The 18,198-nt window shown below is 34.2% G+C and overlaps 1 protein-coding gene across 5 annotated transcripts in view; it reads left to right on the top strand.

Moving 5' to 3' along the window:
- The window catches only part of LOC126825664 (T-box transcription factor TBX3), a 109,533-nt gene that overhangs the window by 64,318 nt on the left and 27,017 nt on the right, over window positions 1-18,198 (top strand). For 3 of the 5 annotated variants that reach the window (XM_050555408.1, XM_050555407.1, XM_050555412.1), the window contains one exon: window positions 16,420-16,702. In XM_050555408.1, coding sequence (XP_050411365.1) covers window positions 16,420-16,702 — 283 coding nt within the window. The remainder of the gene's footprint in view (window positions 1-16,419; window positions 16,703-18,198) is intronic. The other 2 variants (XM_050555410.1, XM_050555413.1) reach the window with 1 other exon arrangement.

Genomic DNA, 18,198 nt, shown 5'->3' with positions numbered 1-18,198 from the left:
CACACCAGTAACATTCACCCCAGTGACATACACCCTAGTACCATATTCCACACCAGTACCATACATCCCAGTGCCATATTACACCCCAGTACCATATTACACCCCAGTACCATACGCCCCAGTGTCATATTACACCCAAGTACCACATTACACTCCAGTGCCATACATCCCAGTACCATACACCCCATTGCCATATTACACCACAGTACCATATTATACCCCGGTGCCATATAACACCCCAGTGCCATAAAACTCTTTGTACCATTACCTATCTCAGTAACAAAGTCCTCTCAATACCACAGTTCCTCTCGTTACCATATTACTCTCAGTACCGATATTTCTCTAATGACCAAATTACTCTAGTTACCAAATTACTTCCAGTACCGTATTATTCACAGTACCATATTACTCCCAGTACCGTATTACTCCCATTACAATATCACTATCAGTATTCACTTGATTTGATATTTGTTTATTTTTTGAGAATTCTATATTCTGTCTTGTCCGCAGCTTTATTTTTGTAGGTTTTGTTTTGTGTGTAGTACAGTCCTCCTGCACTAACTATATATATATATATATATATATATATATACCACCTTATTTTATTTACGGTCTATATCATCTCACAACTAACTGCCAAGGCTTGACGCCGCCATGATTAATTTATTAACTATTATGAATTTACAGGACCACGAATGGGCTTTTAAAATAATATAAATCAACTCCTTTGCTCTTTGAAAGAAAGGTTGTGATTTCTAAAAACCTACTATTGTTAAGAAAAATTGACAAAATACATTTCTTTACGCTGCTCTTGATTTTTACTGTGCAATCTTTTGTTATATGCATCAGTTAGTTTTAGAAGTGAAGTGTTAGAAGTTAATAAGTACGACAGGAGACAATCTATTCTTTCGTAACAATTCATTCCTTAATTGTTGAATAACAAAACACAATAATACTGTATAAAGTGTTTTTATAAACACTATTAGTGTGAATAATAAAAGAAGCAAGAAAACACTGGAAATATTACATGCATATTTACTTATTCACTATAAACACATTAACAAATCTTTTGTGCCCATTTTTTTTTAACGAATTGTAAGAATTACCAAAGGTATACTTGAATATGTAAATGGATTTATAAAAAATTGACAGTCTTCTCAAATGAAATACGTATACTCGTATTAAATCAATTTAACCCATTCCTGTAGGAATTGTCCATTGTTTCGTATTTTTGACGTAATCACCTAGAGCGCGAGAGGTAATTAAAAGATCATGAATATTTGATTTTCAAATTATTTAATGGCTTGGTGGATGGGGGGTTTCATTGATTTTGTTTAAATGCTGTATTTTCTTAAATTGTTGAATACTAAAATACCATTAGCTGTAGAATGTACAGTTTATGCATGACATGGCATCCTGGCCAGAATAATATTGTTTGTATATAGTACGCTCTGTATCGCACCTAGATAATTTGAATAATTCCGTTAATTTCACTGTAAGTCAATAAGTACAAAAGTATGTAGTAATTGTATATAGGTCTTGTGTATAGTCCTTGTTTAGCAGGCCGTTTATATATAAAAAAAAGTATGCCGCGGATCCCCAATAGCTCATACAACCAACTACCAGTAATACCTCACCAACAGCTCATACAACCAACACAAGTAAAACCATTACAATAGTACACACAACCAGCCCCAGTAACACCACTCCAGTAGTTCATACAACCAGTACCAGTAACAACACTCCAGTAGTTCATACAACCAGTGCAAGTAACTCCCGCCCCAATAGCTCATACTCATAGCTCACACAACCAATACCAGTAACGCCCCCCCCCCCCACACACACACACACCCAATAGCTCACACAACCAGTAACACCTTCCATACAGCTCACACAAACAACCCCAGTAACACCACTAAAATACAGTCAAGACTAGTTACACCATTCAAGTACCTAATACAAACGACACCAGCCAACACCATTCCAGTATCTCATACAACCAACACTAATTACACCATTCCAATAGCTCATACAAAAAACACCAGTAGCACTAAACTAGCTCACACGACCAATCCAACTCGCTCTCATGTTTGCCAGTGAGTGAATGCCATTCAGTTAAAAGACAAGTCATAAAAACCCTAGCTGTGGGCACTGCTTAAATGAGAAGTGTTATCTATAGGTGTTTTATAAAATATACACTGAACCTGAATTTCGAAAGCTAACCCTACTTTGTCAAAGTTACATTTGCTGCCAAAGGCCATGAAACCAATCTGCCAGTTTCTGATACGTGCACTATTATATCGGTTGAAGATGTATTATGCAAGAGATAAATCTGCCTATTGTGGGTTTTTATTCTGGCCTCAAATGTTATATATATTATAATTAGACATTTAATAACACGGAAAGCCAATGTTCAACTCTCTAGACTATCGTATGGCTGAGATGTGAATGGATTAAAACACCGATGAGTTTTTAAAAATTTAACGATAAAATGTATAGTGGAGACAGCACCGATTGTTAAATACCTTTGCTACGATAATCAACACTCGGCGCTTCATTTTCAAACAGTCACAATTTTGCCCAGAATAAACTAATTTGGATGACATTTTTAAGATATTTATTTCTCATAATTCATTTTTGAACTATTATAGCAAGAACTGTCAGTTCTTTATATAAATCTTAAATAGGCACTTTATATAAATCTTAAATGGGCTCTTTATCTAAATCTTAAATGATACATCTTTGGGTTAAAGCGCTTTGTTATATTTTTTTTTTAAACTGCCCTGCTGAACTCCATTCATTAGATGTGGTGTTCAGATATTTGGACAAGTAATATACACGAAGTTTCGAAATATAACGATACCAATATTAATTCATAAAAGCCAAACGCTCACTGTCTTTGCATAGGAGAAATTTGGACAAATAATATACGCGATATTTCGATATATTAATTCATAAAAGCCAACGCTCGCAACCTTTACATAGGAAAATATACAGCCTAGTTATGGTTACTTTGGACTTTGTTAATCTTTAAATTTTAGAACAATATACCAAGGGTAATTAATGCAAGTCACATATATCATACAGTTAATTACATATAAATGTTTTTCACCTTACAACATTACAAGGTGAACTTCATTCCAACCTGGTTTTAAGCTTTGAATTTTTAAACAGTAAATGGTTATGAATTTACATGTGTTATCAGAATGTATATCAAAATGTATGGCTTATGTATAATTGCAATCTGATTAAAATACAGATCTATATTTCGTTTCGTTTCTTTTATACTTTCAATTGCCTACTACATGAAGATCTGACCAGTTTCACTGAAAGGTCGCATCAGGGATCGTACGAGCGACTTTTGGCCTTATGACGTCAGATATTGATTAATTAATCAGCGTTGACGTTTCTAGTGATTTACCCACAGTTCCGTGCATGGCGCGCCAAGAAGTCGCCGTAACAGATGGCTTCATTGGCTAATACCCCACGCCACCCAGAACGCATGTTATATAACAACTCTTCGAGATCCTAGTGTAGTACAGACAATTAAACAAAATTCTAAACTATAAAAAAAACGAAACGAAATAGGATCTGTGTTTTAATCAGATTCATTATCACAGTCGGAGCAGAACAGTAGGACGTTAAACCCCATTTCATGTTTAATCAGATTAGTATATATGTATCATAACATCTGCTGGCGGTTAATACTCCCGTCAAAAGGCAAAACCGAGTAACTCGCTTTATTTTATCAAAATTGAGTTAGGACCAAATTTGTAGTTACCAGGGTATGTGCTTCATGTTGTTGTACTAGATATTCCAATCTTTTGATTTTGTAAGCAGTTACACCCATGACACAACCTAGCAACTTCCTTCATTTGCCTAGTATACCACAGCAAAGCCTAGTAACTCAATAGTCAAATCAATGGATTTGTTGGGGTTTAATATTCATGTATTATGTTTTCCTTTGTTTTCTCAAAATAAGAAAAAAGTGAGTTACTAGGTTTTGCCTTTTGACGGGAGAATAAGGGTCCTACTAATAATCGACAGGGGCCCACAAGACCTTCTACACATCATTTTCAGAATTGAAATGATTTCATAAAAATTGCCAAAATTATGGATAATTGAAATATTGATAAAACCATCTTACTGACAAGAACGTTAATTTGTCAATAACGACAAGGAAGGATATGTTATAGTCATAAAAATTCTACACATCATGTCCAAAATTTAAATGTTTACATATGATTGAAAAAAAAATGTGGATAGGTGAAATTTTGACAAAAACGGTTTACTAATCACTGACAGCGGTTGTCATTTTCTTGTCAGTTTCACTTAAACATATCTTTTTAATTTTTTTTTTAACTCTTTAAAATGTTTGCATATCAATAACGTGAAAAACGCTCTCGTTGGTGATTAGTAGGTCCTCTTGTTAAGGACATGTCTATGCATACTAAAATTGGGCTGCCTGTCTACAGACACTAAGCTAGGTGACCGACATTTTAATTCCGAAATCGACGATTTAAGTCGATATCACCAAGTGTACTTCGCGAATTGTGAGAAGTATATATTCTGCTTCCTTTTAATAAACTGATAAAGTTTGTTTAGTATTTGTGTGTATGGCAGATGTTAAACAGAGTAGAACCGCATTACAAAACGGTATACTAATCTTTGAATATGGCGGCCATTTAGGGCAGAGATCTACTCTCGAAGTATGGCGTAGATGGATCTTCTGTCTGCGGAATGATGGCTATGTTGAGCATAATGGACTAAATGTATATATATGTATAAAAGTATGTGTATATATATTTATATGACAACATAACACAACTCTTAATAAATCACAATAAAACCAGACAGGAAAAAGACTGAACGATGGCAGAAAGAGTTGTTTATGACCAGCAACTAATCCGCAAACAAAGGAATACAGCAAATGATGTTGATATATTCAACAATTTGTCGTTAAATACACACATTTATAGGTAAAAATTGGCCCAGTTTAACCTTTTTCACAAGACACACTTCTTAACAGGGAAATTTTACAATTATTACCAACATTCTTTTTTTTTTTTAAAAAATTAGAATAGCGTGATACTAATATAATCGAATGCACATGATATTATTGAAAGTGATACTATATTAAAATTATTTGTTTTGGAAAATTTGAAAAGTGTGATAAGCGTACTGATAAAATGGATTTTCGGGAATAAGGTTCTTCAAACATGGATTGTACACGGTGTTTCCGGGTATACGGTTCTTAAATAATGGATTTAACACAGTGTTACCGTCCATGAGATTCTAAACTAATGGATTTTACACGTTATCGTCAGTCATTGGGTTATTAGATAATGGATTTTACACGGTGTTGCTGGACATAAGGTTCTTAAATAGTGGATTTTACACGGTCTTGATGGACATAAGGTTCATAAATAATGGATTTTACACGGTCTTGCTGGACATAAGGTTCTAAAATCAGGGATTTTACACGGTGTTGCTGGACATAAAGTTCTTAAATAAGGGATTTTACACGGTCTTGCGGGATAAAGGCTTCATAAATAATCGATTTTACACGGTGTTGCTGGACATAAAGTTCTGAAAAAATGTATTTTACATGGTGTTGTCGGGCATAAGGTTCTTAAATATTGGATTTTACACGGTACATCGACACACTTCTTAAAAGTGAAATTTCATAGCTATTATACCTATACAATTTCTTCCAAAGATAATTTGAAAAGAAAATCCTGATTCTAAAATATAGATGTTATTTGAGATGAAATATCCCTATTATTAAAAACAAGGCGTTTACAATTAGCACAATTAAACAATAGTTGAAAGATAGCTAATTACTTTAAAAGTATTCTTTCAAAATATGGATTTTACCCCGATGAATATTGTGTTTTATTCGATAAGAAATTGTTTCCTTTGATATATTATTAATAACTACAAACAACATTTATATTTTTTGTTAAATATGTTTCGGATTTTTTTTTTCGTTTCAACGTTTCAATTCTATAGAATTGAGACCAGGATAACTGCACGAGAAATTAAAACAGGGGAAAAAACAAACAACTCACTTGGGTAAACATTGTCAGAGTAGATACAAGATATGCTCGAAAAATCCGAAACAAATTTGATATGGTCGTTTGCTTTTTTGCTGAAAATAACAAATGCAATCCACCCTAAAATGGGTTCGAATTGATTATTCAACTTTAATAAAGAAAACAAAATATGCATGCCACCTAGAATTGGCCACCAACACTTATTATATCACAATTAGACAGGTATCTACAATATTTTTAAGAATTTTAATACTTGCCAAAGTTAACAAAAGAATAAATGAATAACATTCAAAAACCATGAACCTTTGTTAAAAGATAAACTCTGTTTTTACACTGAAAGTAATAAACCTAACAAGAAACAAAATGAAAGTAGTATTATTATAAAAATCACAGTTTGATTATCGACCTGCTTGAAAACGACCTTGTCGAATCGTCGCGTTAGATATTATAATAAACCATTAATTGTATTTCATATATACACTACCTTTATAGCTCTGTATGGTTTCGGCTGTCCAACCTCGTGGGTTTTCCCCGGGTCCTCCAGTTTCCTCCCACTGCTAAAGACCCCTACGCGCAAGCGAATTATTGAAATAAAATTGAACCATGTGTTAGTCCCGAAATGACCTATGCCGAGTGGACGTTAAACCCTATTTCTCTCTCTCTCTCTCTCTCTCTCTCTGTATGGTTTGTTATGTCTGTTTTTTGTTGCACACGAACACTGTATCATGACATACCTTTGAATGAATGTACAGTTAGTACAGTGGACTTTCACGGTCCATTTATTTGATCGCATATTGTTGTTTTATTACATGTGTCATGTCCACTGGTTTGTTTTATTGCTTTCTCTTTGATGCGGATTTTATTGTTTATACTATTGTAATATTTATAATAAGTGTGATTTTAAATACTTATTTTTTTGGATAATCTCATTTGAGTGATAGCCATGTTCTAAGCAGTGAGTCAACATGATAAAATAGAATTTCTCTTCTTGATATTAAATGTAACGAGACCACATCTCGGGATTGTTTCTTTGTGTTGTTGAAATGGAGGATTGTTCAGATTACTACTGATGGGTATAAGACTACTTTCAGAATTAAAAAAAAAATAATTAAAAAATAGGCTAATTTAAACAGTGTTTATTTGAAAGAAACTGTACAATATAGAGGCATAATGAATAAGTAAAAGAATAATGATAATAATAATTTAAAAAAAGCCGCTCCAACAGGGGTTATGTTAATTTGCGGCCTAGAGTTTATTTAATATAACATATTATGAAATATCATTATAATAATAATATAGTTATGGTGCAGGTAAAGAAATAAATAACGGTTATTTTACTTATTTTTTTTTTGTGGTTTCTTTTTTAAATTTCAAATCAATAAATAATACATGTGTAGACTTAAATAGCATATTAATTCCGTTATGACACAAGTGATGATATATTATTCTATACTTGACAGAATCCAACCTAAAACATTTATTAAATTTATTCACTAGAAATAGCCTACATTTAAAAAAAAAACATGACCATATACATGCTTACATATACATTTACATACTAGAAACGTTTTTCTTTCCCTCGTCATTCATTCTTCGTCTTCCCAAAATACATAACCACATTTAGATATAAATATAATAGGCTACGTTTGAGTTACGCTGCACTAAACTACTTGCACTTTAGAAATTATCATCTACGGGGAGTTCACATGGTCAATATGTTTTTGTATTTATCGTTAACTATATCAAAAGTAGGCAACATGTATAATTTATTTTAAAATTAACGTAAAAGAAAACTTTGAAATTAGAATTTCAAACATGTTAGAAAAAAACTTTGAAATTAGAATTTCCAAAAAGTTAATAAGAAAAACTTTGAAATTAGAATTTAAATTTCAAAAGAAATTACACTTTAAAGAAAATAGTCACAATTTTTTTTATCTGGGAAAAAATGGAAGATGTGTGACATTAACAAAACAACTTTTTATTGTTGCTTAAAGACAGAAATTATACGCAGGTAAGACAGAAATTATACGCAGGTCTCCATTAAAAGAGATTTAAAGCGATCGGGATTTATACTATATTTGAACTTTGAAAACGAAGAGTAACGGTTGCTAGTTTCATGTAACCGCCGAGAGATTAGTTAAATAATTTAGGATAATCTTCGCAAACAGGAACTTGTTTGAATTCACATGATTACTAGACCGCTAGTTTTTGTCGCCATTTCTTCGTCAATCAGACAAAATGGCCGACATTTCGTCTGCTTCTAAAGCGGTTTTAAGTTCATTAACAACGCGATATTGATTTGTTCGCGGTAATCGGCGAACAAGTCGTCTGCTATCAGACACAGTTCAAAGAAGCAGAAGGCGGGATAAACAAATAAAGCTTTACAACCTAATAATAATAATAATAATACTGACTATTTAATAATACTTCTTATTGCTTAGACAAACACGTAATATTATAAGAATTATGGCTTTATTAAGCCCTCTTACATCATTATATTTCTGTGGTTATTGTGTGCTACATTTTTGTATTTAAATTAGTTTATTTTATTATTCTGATCATTTCTTTGAAACTACGATTTAATTTTTTTTGTTTTTGGATATTTATCAAATTTGTATCTAATCTTGTTCACTGAATACATCTTTTAACAAGTTTTTGTTGAATGTTTGGCTGGTAATAATTTTATATTTAGAAATAAATTCTATAAGAGACATATTATTATTTTCGACATTTTTTTTTTGTTTGTCCCCATGGACTGATTAAATAAAAGGCTTCTGATTCTTTTACTAGGTTTTCTTCTTAACGGTCTTGACGACAATCCGAAACTAATCCCCGGCGACATTTTGATCCCCCGGGACGTTTCTTGGTATAGCTAACTATAAACAGGTCCTCGCGCACTTACTATTTAGTTCTGTTTCGTCAGAAATTCTATGGGATGAAACGAAAACCAAAGGTCTCGTGTACACATAGGCATGTACGTAAAAGGATCCTTGCCAGTTGAAATAGCGAAATAAGAGTAGGCCGCAGTGCCGTTTTCATGGCAAAACGTTCCACGATACCACACTTTATGACGTATGCCGGTCTTCATTATCCCGGTTGGTCCAGAAAATCCGGACGTCAAACCACATATCATTTCATTTATATTTAATTAATTTTAAAATATTGAAATAAGCTAATCACATAAACGCACCACCTCTCTCACCTGACCCACCTCTCTAATCAACTTTGTAATTTGTGTTTCTATATTTAATATACTAGAATGTAGCCTACCTGTGTTAATTATAATAACTAGGTATGATATATAATAGTATATTACCCTGTTCTATTACCGTGATATATAACAACTTATTAACAGTATATAGTAACAACACGTAATATGGCAATAAAATGTTATCACTTTTATCTCATGAGTCCGCGTATTACATGTTGTGATCGCCGAATTGTTTAGATCATTGGATCTGTCACTCACTCAAAATGGCGCGGACTCGATTCCCGGCTTGTGCTTGTTCGGGTCTTCGGCACTGATAAAGATCCATACGCGCAGGCGAATTATTGAATTAAAATTGAACCCTTTGATCCCGAAATAGCCTTTTTGTGTCGAGTGGAAGTTAAACCTCATTCGCCCTTTCTTTTCGTATTGTGTCCTGATAGCGTATATTACATTTACCAACTTTGTAATACCCCCCCCCCCTATTCCTTCGAATGCCTACCATTTCTCCGTTTTAGACCTTAAAATTTAAATGAATGTATTTATAACATTGTAAATATATAATTTCTTCAGGATGATAAATTAATAAAACCTCCATATTGTTTTCAGATCCAATAATTGTATGTTTATTTTTACATCATATCAGTATGTAATGAATATGTAATAAAACACAGAAGTTTATTTTAAAGATACATTATGTAAGATTCAAATAAAGAGCTGACCATTCTTGCTATAATAGCTCAAAAATAGATAATGTGAAATGAAAATATTGAAAATTTCATTCAAATTACTTCATTCTGAGCCAAGTTATCACTGTTTGTAGTTTTGACAAGATATGTGCATAGTGGTAACCAGGGCATTAGTATATTCGAGACTAAGCCTCGCTTTCCCATTTTTAAATTAAATTTTTACATGGCGAACCGTTCTAATCTAGTTAAAATCTCGAGTATCCGATGCCATCGAGAGTTGATTATGGTCTTGTTTTGTTAATAAATGTTCAATTAATAATTTAGATAACATTTCAGGCCCGACGAAAGCCCTGCAATAGGCAGATTTAGCTCTTACATAATGTATGTTTAAGACTGTAGACATATAGATATATGTTGTTAAACAAAACCCAGGCGTTTACATCATATCTATAATGTAATGCATAAATATTATTTAAAACGCAGACGTTTAATTTTACAATGTAGACGTATTGATATATTGAATAAAATAAATGGCGTTTATTATAAAACATTTGACATAATTTTGATATATTGAATAAAATAAATGTTATTTTTAAAATAAAAAAAAACATCTGGCATTTATTATAAGACATTTGACATAATTTTGAATAAATAGTATTTAGAAAATATAGCTCATGATTTTATTATAAGAATTTTAGTGAAGCTTGCACCAATATTTTATACGTTAATATTTTAAATTTCTAAAAATATAAATTAACTTATAAAGTTGACAGTTATAAAGGAAGCACATCAAAATAATAGACAAATGGGTGCCGTAAAGAAAGAGAGAGAGAGAGAGAGAGAGAGAGAGATGAAATAGGGTTTAACGTCCTATACTGGTTTGCTCCGACTGGGCTAATGAAGACGGGCATACGCCATGCAGTGTGCTATCAGGGAAATTTTGCCCGTCGTAAATAAGAGAGAGAGAGAGAAATGGGGTTTAACGTCCACTCGACACAAACTAGGTCATTTCGGGACTAACATATGGTTTAATTTTATTTACATAATTCGCTTACGCGTAGGGGTCTTTAACAGTGGGAGGAAACCGGAGATCCCGGAGAAAACCCACGAGGTTGGACAGGCGACCCTACTCCTTGCCACGTACAACCGGGAATTCGAAACCACGGCAGTCAACTCAATGACGTACTTTATGATACAGCGCGCGCACGCTAACCATTCAGCCATTCCCCCACCCCCCCGTAAATAAGAGATATAGGACTATCATTTATATTTCTAGAACACCTGATACCACATCATCTATTTACTTGTGACTGCCGTTTGTCCATATGTTTGTTTAGGGCTGGCGATCACACTAGGAATGTCCCGAGGCAGAAATTTGGGCACCAGGAGCCAGAGAGTGACACTTCCGGTTTCGATTTTGATTTTGAAATGTATTCTTATTACTGTTTCTGTAGACAGGTGTTTTAATTTATGTTCCCAGAACACCCGATACCACTTTATATTACTTATGTATCTAATATGAACTTGCGTATTGTTATACACGTTTCTGAACACAATCGAACCCTCAAGGGTACAATAGGATATAAGAATTAAAACTCTTTTTCGACCACATCATGCAGCTTCTCGTTTATTTTAGTGTCTAGTCGTCGGGATGGCACAAAAACGAGATTCATCCGTGCGCTCATTGACGTGTACGTAAAAGAACCATTGACAGTTCGAAACGCCTTGGAAAACTCGTTTTTGTATGTTAGCTTTATGTTTCGCTGTTTTGTCATTTTTTAGTATGTTGGATTAGATTTTGACTTCCCTTTACGATCAATAGTACTCCATTCAGATTCTAACATCTAAAGGGGATCACGTGGCTAAGTGGGTGCATTGGTCGGGTGCATTGGGCGAGAAAGTTCATTCAGATTTTCTGGCGTGGTTCCCCCTTGTCAGTGATGCAGGACGGTGGGCCTGACAAGGACAGGTGTCTAGTCTTTCGGATGGAACGAAAAACGGAGGTCCCGTGTACACATTGGCGTGCACGTAAAAATCCCTTGACAGTTGGAATTCGATATAAGAGTAGGCCGTAGTGCCGCTGTCCGGGCAAAATTTCCCTCATAGCACACTGTATGGCGTATGCCCGTCTTGATTAGCCCAGTTCGGAGCAGAACAGTAGGACGTTAAACCCCATTTCATTTCATTTCATTTCTAACTTCTAAATTTAATTATTGTGGTCACGTGATTAATACGACAGGGAGAATTGATTTAATAGAATATCTGTATTAATGAGATCACTGATGTAGATCATTATAATTATACAAGTACAATAAACATGTAAAACATGTGGTATATATATAATAATCAACAGACATAAGGTGAATATAACAATTAAATACAATAATATTACACAGTTGATATACCACAGTTAATATACCACAGCTAATATACCATAGTAGGTATTATTACCTGTATGTATATATGCTAATCAACCAACATAAGGTGAATGTAACAATTATTTAACAAATATTACACAGCTAATATACCACAGTTGATATACCACAACTATTATACCACAGATAGTAGGTATTTTTACCTGTATGCAAACATTACATACCTGTAATTAACACACGGAGGTTAAACGTTCAATATACCTTTACGACTTGTATTTTTTTTCAATTAGTGCAGAAAATTAGTACGTTAAACTGAAATGAAATAAAATTGGGTTTAACGTCCTACTGTTCTGCTCCTATACTGGGCCAATGAAGACGGGTAGTACGTTAAACACCCATTTTATTTCATTTATTAGTGTTATATCAAACTACCGTCTCCAGTAATCATTAACCCAGTCGGTGCAGAAAAGTAAGACGTTAATTAAACTAAACCCCCTATTCATTTCATATCATTTATATCGAAACAAGTTACTCGTCTATACAGAAGATGCTAAATAATCCAAATTTTTCAAATGATTATATCAGTATATAAATAAATAGTGAACGGGACCCTTTTTGGACTGATATTCCTTTTAGAGATCAATAATTCCACTAATAAGGGTTCGGAATAGTTCAAAACTTTTACGACTTTATGGGTGTTATAATTTTGCACACATGTAGGTATATTACTCTTATAGCAAACTCTTATTTCAATTTTCTGTCATTTGCAATGCAGCTAATCGTTGGCTCTCTAACCTGGCGGTTCCATATTCAATCCCTGCGTTGGTCGAGAAAGTTCATCGGGCTTTTCCGACGTGTCCCCCCCCCCCTTGTCAGTTGTGCAGAAAAGGTGGTCTGTGCCAAGGGACAACGTATAGTCGTTCGGATGGGACGGAAAACCGAGGTTCCGTGTACACATTGGACTGCACGTAAAAGAACCCTGGACAGTTGGAATTCGATAAAAGAGTAGGTCGTAGTGTCGCTGTCTGGACAAAATTCCCCTCATAGCACACTATATAGCGTATGCCCGTCTTCATTTATTTAGCCCAGGTCGGTGCAGAACAGTAAGGCCTTAAACCCCATTTCATTTCATTTCATTTCATTTCATTTTCTAATTTTTGTTACATTGAACAGGACTGATTCATTTGAGAGAGAGAGAGAGAGAGAGAGAGAGAGAGAGAGAGGGAGGGGGAGTGTTAACGTCCACTCGACACAAACTAGTTCATTTGTTACTTAACAGTTGGGTCTTTAGCAGTGGGAGGAAACCGCGTAGGATCCGGAGATAATCGACGGGGTTGGACAGGCGACCCTAATTCTTGTCACAATACCAATCGAAATCTCACCACTTGACTCAATGACAAACCTGATTTCACCTTTATATCCGTGTTGGCAGAGAAAGTAGAACCCCATTTTAATTCAAACTGCTTTCTAACAAACCATAAGTTGCTGATTTTCAGAACAGCTTTATCCTCCCCTTTTACACAATAATTGAAAAGTTATATCAATAATTTTCAATATTTTCTTTGTCATGTTTGAAAAATCAATTAGTCAGTACTTCGCCATCGTCCTTATCGCCTGGTCGTCATATACTTAATTGTCATGCTTGCTTCAGAAACGACACAAAAGCCTTCTGTAAAACAAATAGGGATATTTTTTTTACATAATTGAAAATTGGTTCTTCGAACACTGTTTTATTGATTAAAATCGATTTGTTCAGAAAGGTGATAAAATCAATCAGCTTGTCACTCGCATTTACACTCTCTTTATATTCATAATGTCCAATATAATGCTGTTGTGTTTTTTTTCCGAAACGAAACGGTTTTGAATAGAAGACTAATGCTAATGATCAAGATAACAAAAAGCACCAAGCCATGTTCTGGTGAGGTATCTATGCACTTTGTTTGTCCAATTCGCCAGTAGATTTTAATCAAGCTCTGATGAACCGCAATTGTTGTTTTTCTTTGCCCGGTTGGCCATTGTTAGGTTTATCATCACCGCATCCGATCTGTTCCAATATTTAAATTTTATGGGAGGACAATTTCACGCACTTGATTGCCTCAATTATCAGATTGATTGATTTGTGTTTGAATTGATCATAGAAATGTATGAATCAGGAAGTGTGTTTTTTTTTATGAAGTTTTTTATTTGCTCTCTGTAATTTGAATGCAATTATAATATAGAATATGGCGATGGTTTTATCTATTGGAGGCATTTTATTAAGGGGACTATAGATTTTCTCTTCAGCCGTCTATCTGTCTGTCGGTTATTTTTGTTTCAAGAATTTTTGTTAATTTAACTTTTAGATATTGGGTTTTTTGCTGGGATTCCGTTACTGAATTGTACTGCATTAGAGTCAGTTGCTGGCTTTAAATTAATGGAATCCAGTTTCCCAATGAAAATCCAGTTTTCCCATGAAAATCCAGTTTTCCAATAAAAATCCAGTTTTCCAATAAAAATCCAGTTTTCCAATGGTTCAATTTTATATCAATAATTCGCTTGCGCGTAGGTGTCGTTAGCAGTGAGAGGAAACCGGAGGAACCGGAGAAAACCCACACAAGTAATGTCCGATATATTCCAACTCATTTCTGTGTCAGAGTCGTTAATGGAATCTCTTTAGGAAAATGAAATGAATTGGAATGGGGTTTAACGTCTTTCGTGTCTGCACCAGACACTGTTCCTGGCCAGGCCCTCTATTCTGCAACCCCGACAAGGGGAAACTATGCCGGAAAATTCCGCGGAACGACCCCGAGACCACCTGATTAGCGATTCATCGAGGAATAAATGGAGCCTCGAGACGAATCAAAGGAATGATTCTATATTTGTCAAAAGACAAAAATAATCAGATCCTAGAAAATACAGAAAGCTTTCTTTAAATACAAGTTTCGTGACCCTTCAGATTATGGCCTTTATCTGCCTGATGAGACCAGCGGTGCGATCAAAGGCTAGAGATAGGTGTTAAAATTTTATTTCTCAGTCCCAACAATTGTTGTTTTGGTTGACATGTTGTCGTGAAGTCTTGTATAAACTGATCTCCGACACCTTGGTCACCTCGGATCAACAAACTACACAGACAAGTCGCAATTTACAATCGGCTGCGACTAAACTCTCGGGGTTAACGTCTGACATTGGTTAAACATAGGGGTGAAATAAAGGTTTTCTAATAAAATAGGATGTGTGTGATAATTTCGAATATCGTCAACATTTTCAAAATGATTATTTATTTCGTTAATTTTCAGTCTGTTTAAGATACAGATTTGAATTTCGTTTCGTTTTTTATACGCTAAAATTGTTGTCCCCCCCCCCCCCGATCGTTTGTCAGTGCGTCGACCACGCGTGTGAACACCCTCGGGATAATATCTTGTACTCATATTGTAATTACTGTTTATTTGGGGGGGGGTGGCTGAATGGTTAGCGTGCGCGCGATGTATCATAAAGTCTGTCATTGAGTCGACTGGCGTGGTTTCGAATCCCCGGTTGTACGTGGCAAGGAGTAGAGTCGCCTGTCCAACCTCGTGGGTTTTCTCCAGGGCCTCCGGTTTCCTCCCTCTGCTAAAGACCCCTACGCGCAAGCGAATTATGTAAATAAAATTAAACCATATGTTAGTCCCGAAATGACCTAGTTTGTGTCGAGTGGACGTTAAACCCCATTTCTCTCTCTCTGTTTATTTGATTTTAGCGATTTCTAATTATTACGCCCAGAGTTATTGGCCTTGGTGTTTTTTGTGGAATCTTAGAAAGCGCACGTGGTTAGGGCATAACAACAATTTTAATATCTCCATTAATTCTTCAAATTATTGTTGTTTAAATTATACCATTCTCTACTTTGAGACGAATATTCCCACCATTGAAATTATACCCATCTCTACTTTCAGACGCATGTTGGCGTCATTTAAATTATACCTTGCTCTACTTTCAGAAAAAAATGTCCCACTTCCCGCCATTTAAATTATACCTGTCTCTACTTCTACACGAATGTTCAATTTAAATTAGACCTTTTTCGGCATTCAGACGATTATTCCCGCCAATTTAATTATTGCCTTTTCTACTTTCAGACGAATGTTCCCGCCATTTAAAGTGAAAGTATCAGGTTTAGATAAAAAAGCTAAATATATTTTATTGATGGATATTGTGGCTGTTGATGACTGTAGATATAAATTTCACAACAGTAAATGGATGGTGGCGGGAAAAGCTGATCCAGAGATGCCCAAGAGGATGTACATCCATCCAGATTCTCCGAGTACTGGTGAGCAATGGATGCAGAAGATCGTATCCTTCCACAAGTTAAAGCTTACAAACAATATTTCGGATAAACATGGTTTTGTAAGTTATCATTTCGTAAGTTGATTTTTATTATACCTTTTAAATGTTTTCTGATTCTGTCCACCATGTTAGTTAGTTTATCCAAGATTTACGTCCGCTTCTACCTAGGGTGATATCGTAGACAAGTTATTTGTGAGCGATAGGCTAGTCTAAATAAGGTGAAAATGGAAGAGCGAGTAGGAAATTTTATCACCTCCATTTTCTTTTTGACTTTAATCGTCGACATCAAATCAGGGCCTAAGATATAATATTAAACATTGAAATATACTCAGTTCGCAAAAAAAATAATCTAGTTCTCAAATTTGATTAAATCGACCGTTTCGTTTTTATCGAGATCAAAGATATCGTGTCCGAATTTTATGACCGTAATTGATGTCAGCCATGCCATTAGACAAGTAAAAAGTTGACCAGCGTGCTGGACATTGTTGACATATTTGAGTTAAAGATGGTGTGTTTAGACGGCGGATAATGTGAGAAAGACTAATATTAATATGTTTATTATAACCACGTCTGTGAATGATAAATATGCATGTCAATAACACCTATCCTTCACCGACACTATTGATTCACATTTCTCATACTATGTAAGTGAATAGTCATAAAATATAAAACAGTTATATGGACACTATTGATTCACATTTCTTGTACTTAATAGTCATAAAATATAAAACATTTATATCAACACTATTGATTCACACTTCGTGTACTTAATAGTCATAAAATATAAAATATTTATATCAACACTATTGATTCATATTTCTCGTAATATGTTACCGAATAGTCAGAAAATATAAAACAGTTATATCAACACTATTGATTTACATTTCTTGTAATTTGTTACTGAATAGTCAGAAAATATAAAACAGTTATATCAACACTATTGATTCACATTTCTTGTAATATGTTACTGAATAGTCAGAAATATAAAACAGTTATATCAACACTATTAATTTGCATTTCTGGTAATATGTTACTGAATAGTCAGAAAATATAAAGCACTTATATCAACACTATTGATTCACATTTATCGTAATATGTTACTGAATAGTCAGAAAAGTCATCCTTAAAACAGTTATATTAACACTATTGATTCACATTTCTCGTTATGTTACTGAATAGACAGTAAATATAAAATAGTTATATCAACACTATTGATTCACATTTCTCGTTATATGTTACTAAATAGTCAGCAAATATAAAACAGTTATATCAACACTATTGATTCACATTTCTTTTAATATGTTACTGAATAGTCAGAAAATATAAAACAGTTATATCACTATTGATGCAGATCATATGTTACTGAATAGTCAGAAAACTTCTATCAATAATATTGATTCCCATCTTTCATATGTTATTGAACCTACTTCTTCTCATAGCATAGCTAACATATATCCTGTAGACCTACTTTTTTTTATGTTACTCGGGTAGGAAAAGGTATCCCAGTACTTCAGTTTTCACACAATGGAAATATTTTTGATCAATTTTAATTAGCGTTTGGCTATAAACAC

This window comes from Patella vulgata, chromosome 6 (assembly GCF_932274485.2).
Source record: "Patella vulgata chromosome 6, xgPatVulg1.2, whole genome shotgun sequence".
Classification (NCBI taxonomy): domain Eukaryota; kingdom Metazoa; phylum Mollusca; class Gastropoda; family Patellidae; genus Patella; species Patella vulgata.
Note: the sequence above shows the minus strand (reverse complement) of the source record. Positions and strands in the feature narration are given on the sequence as shown.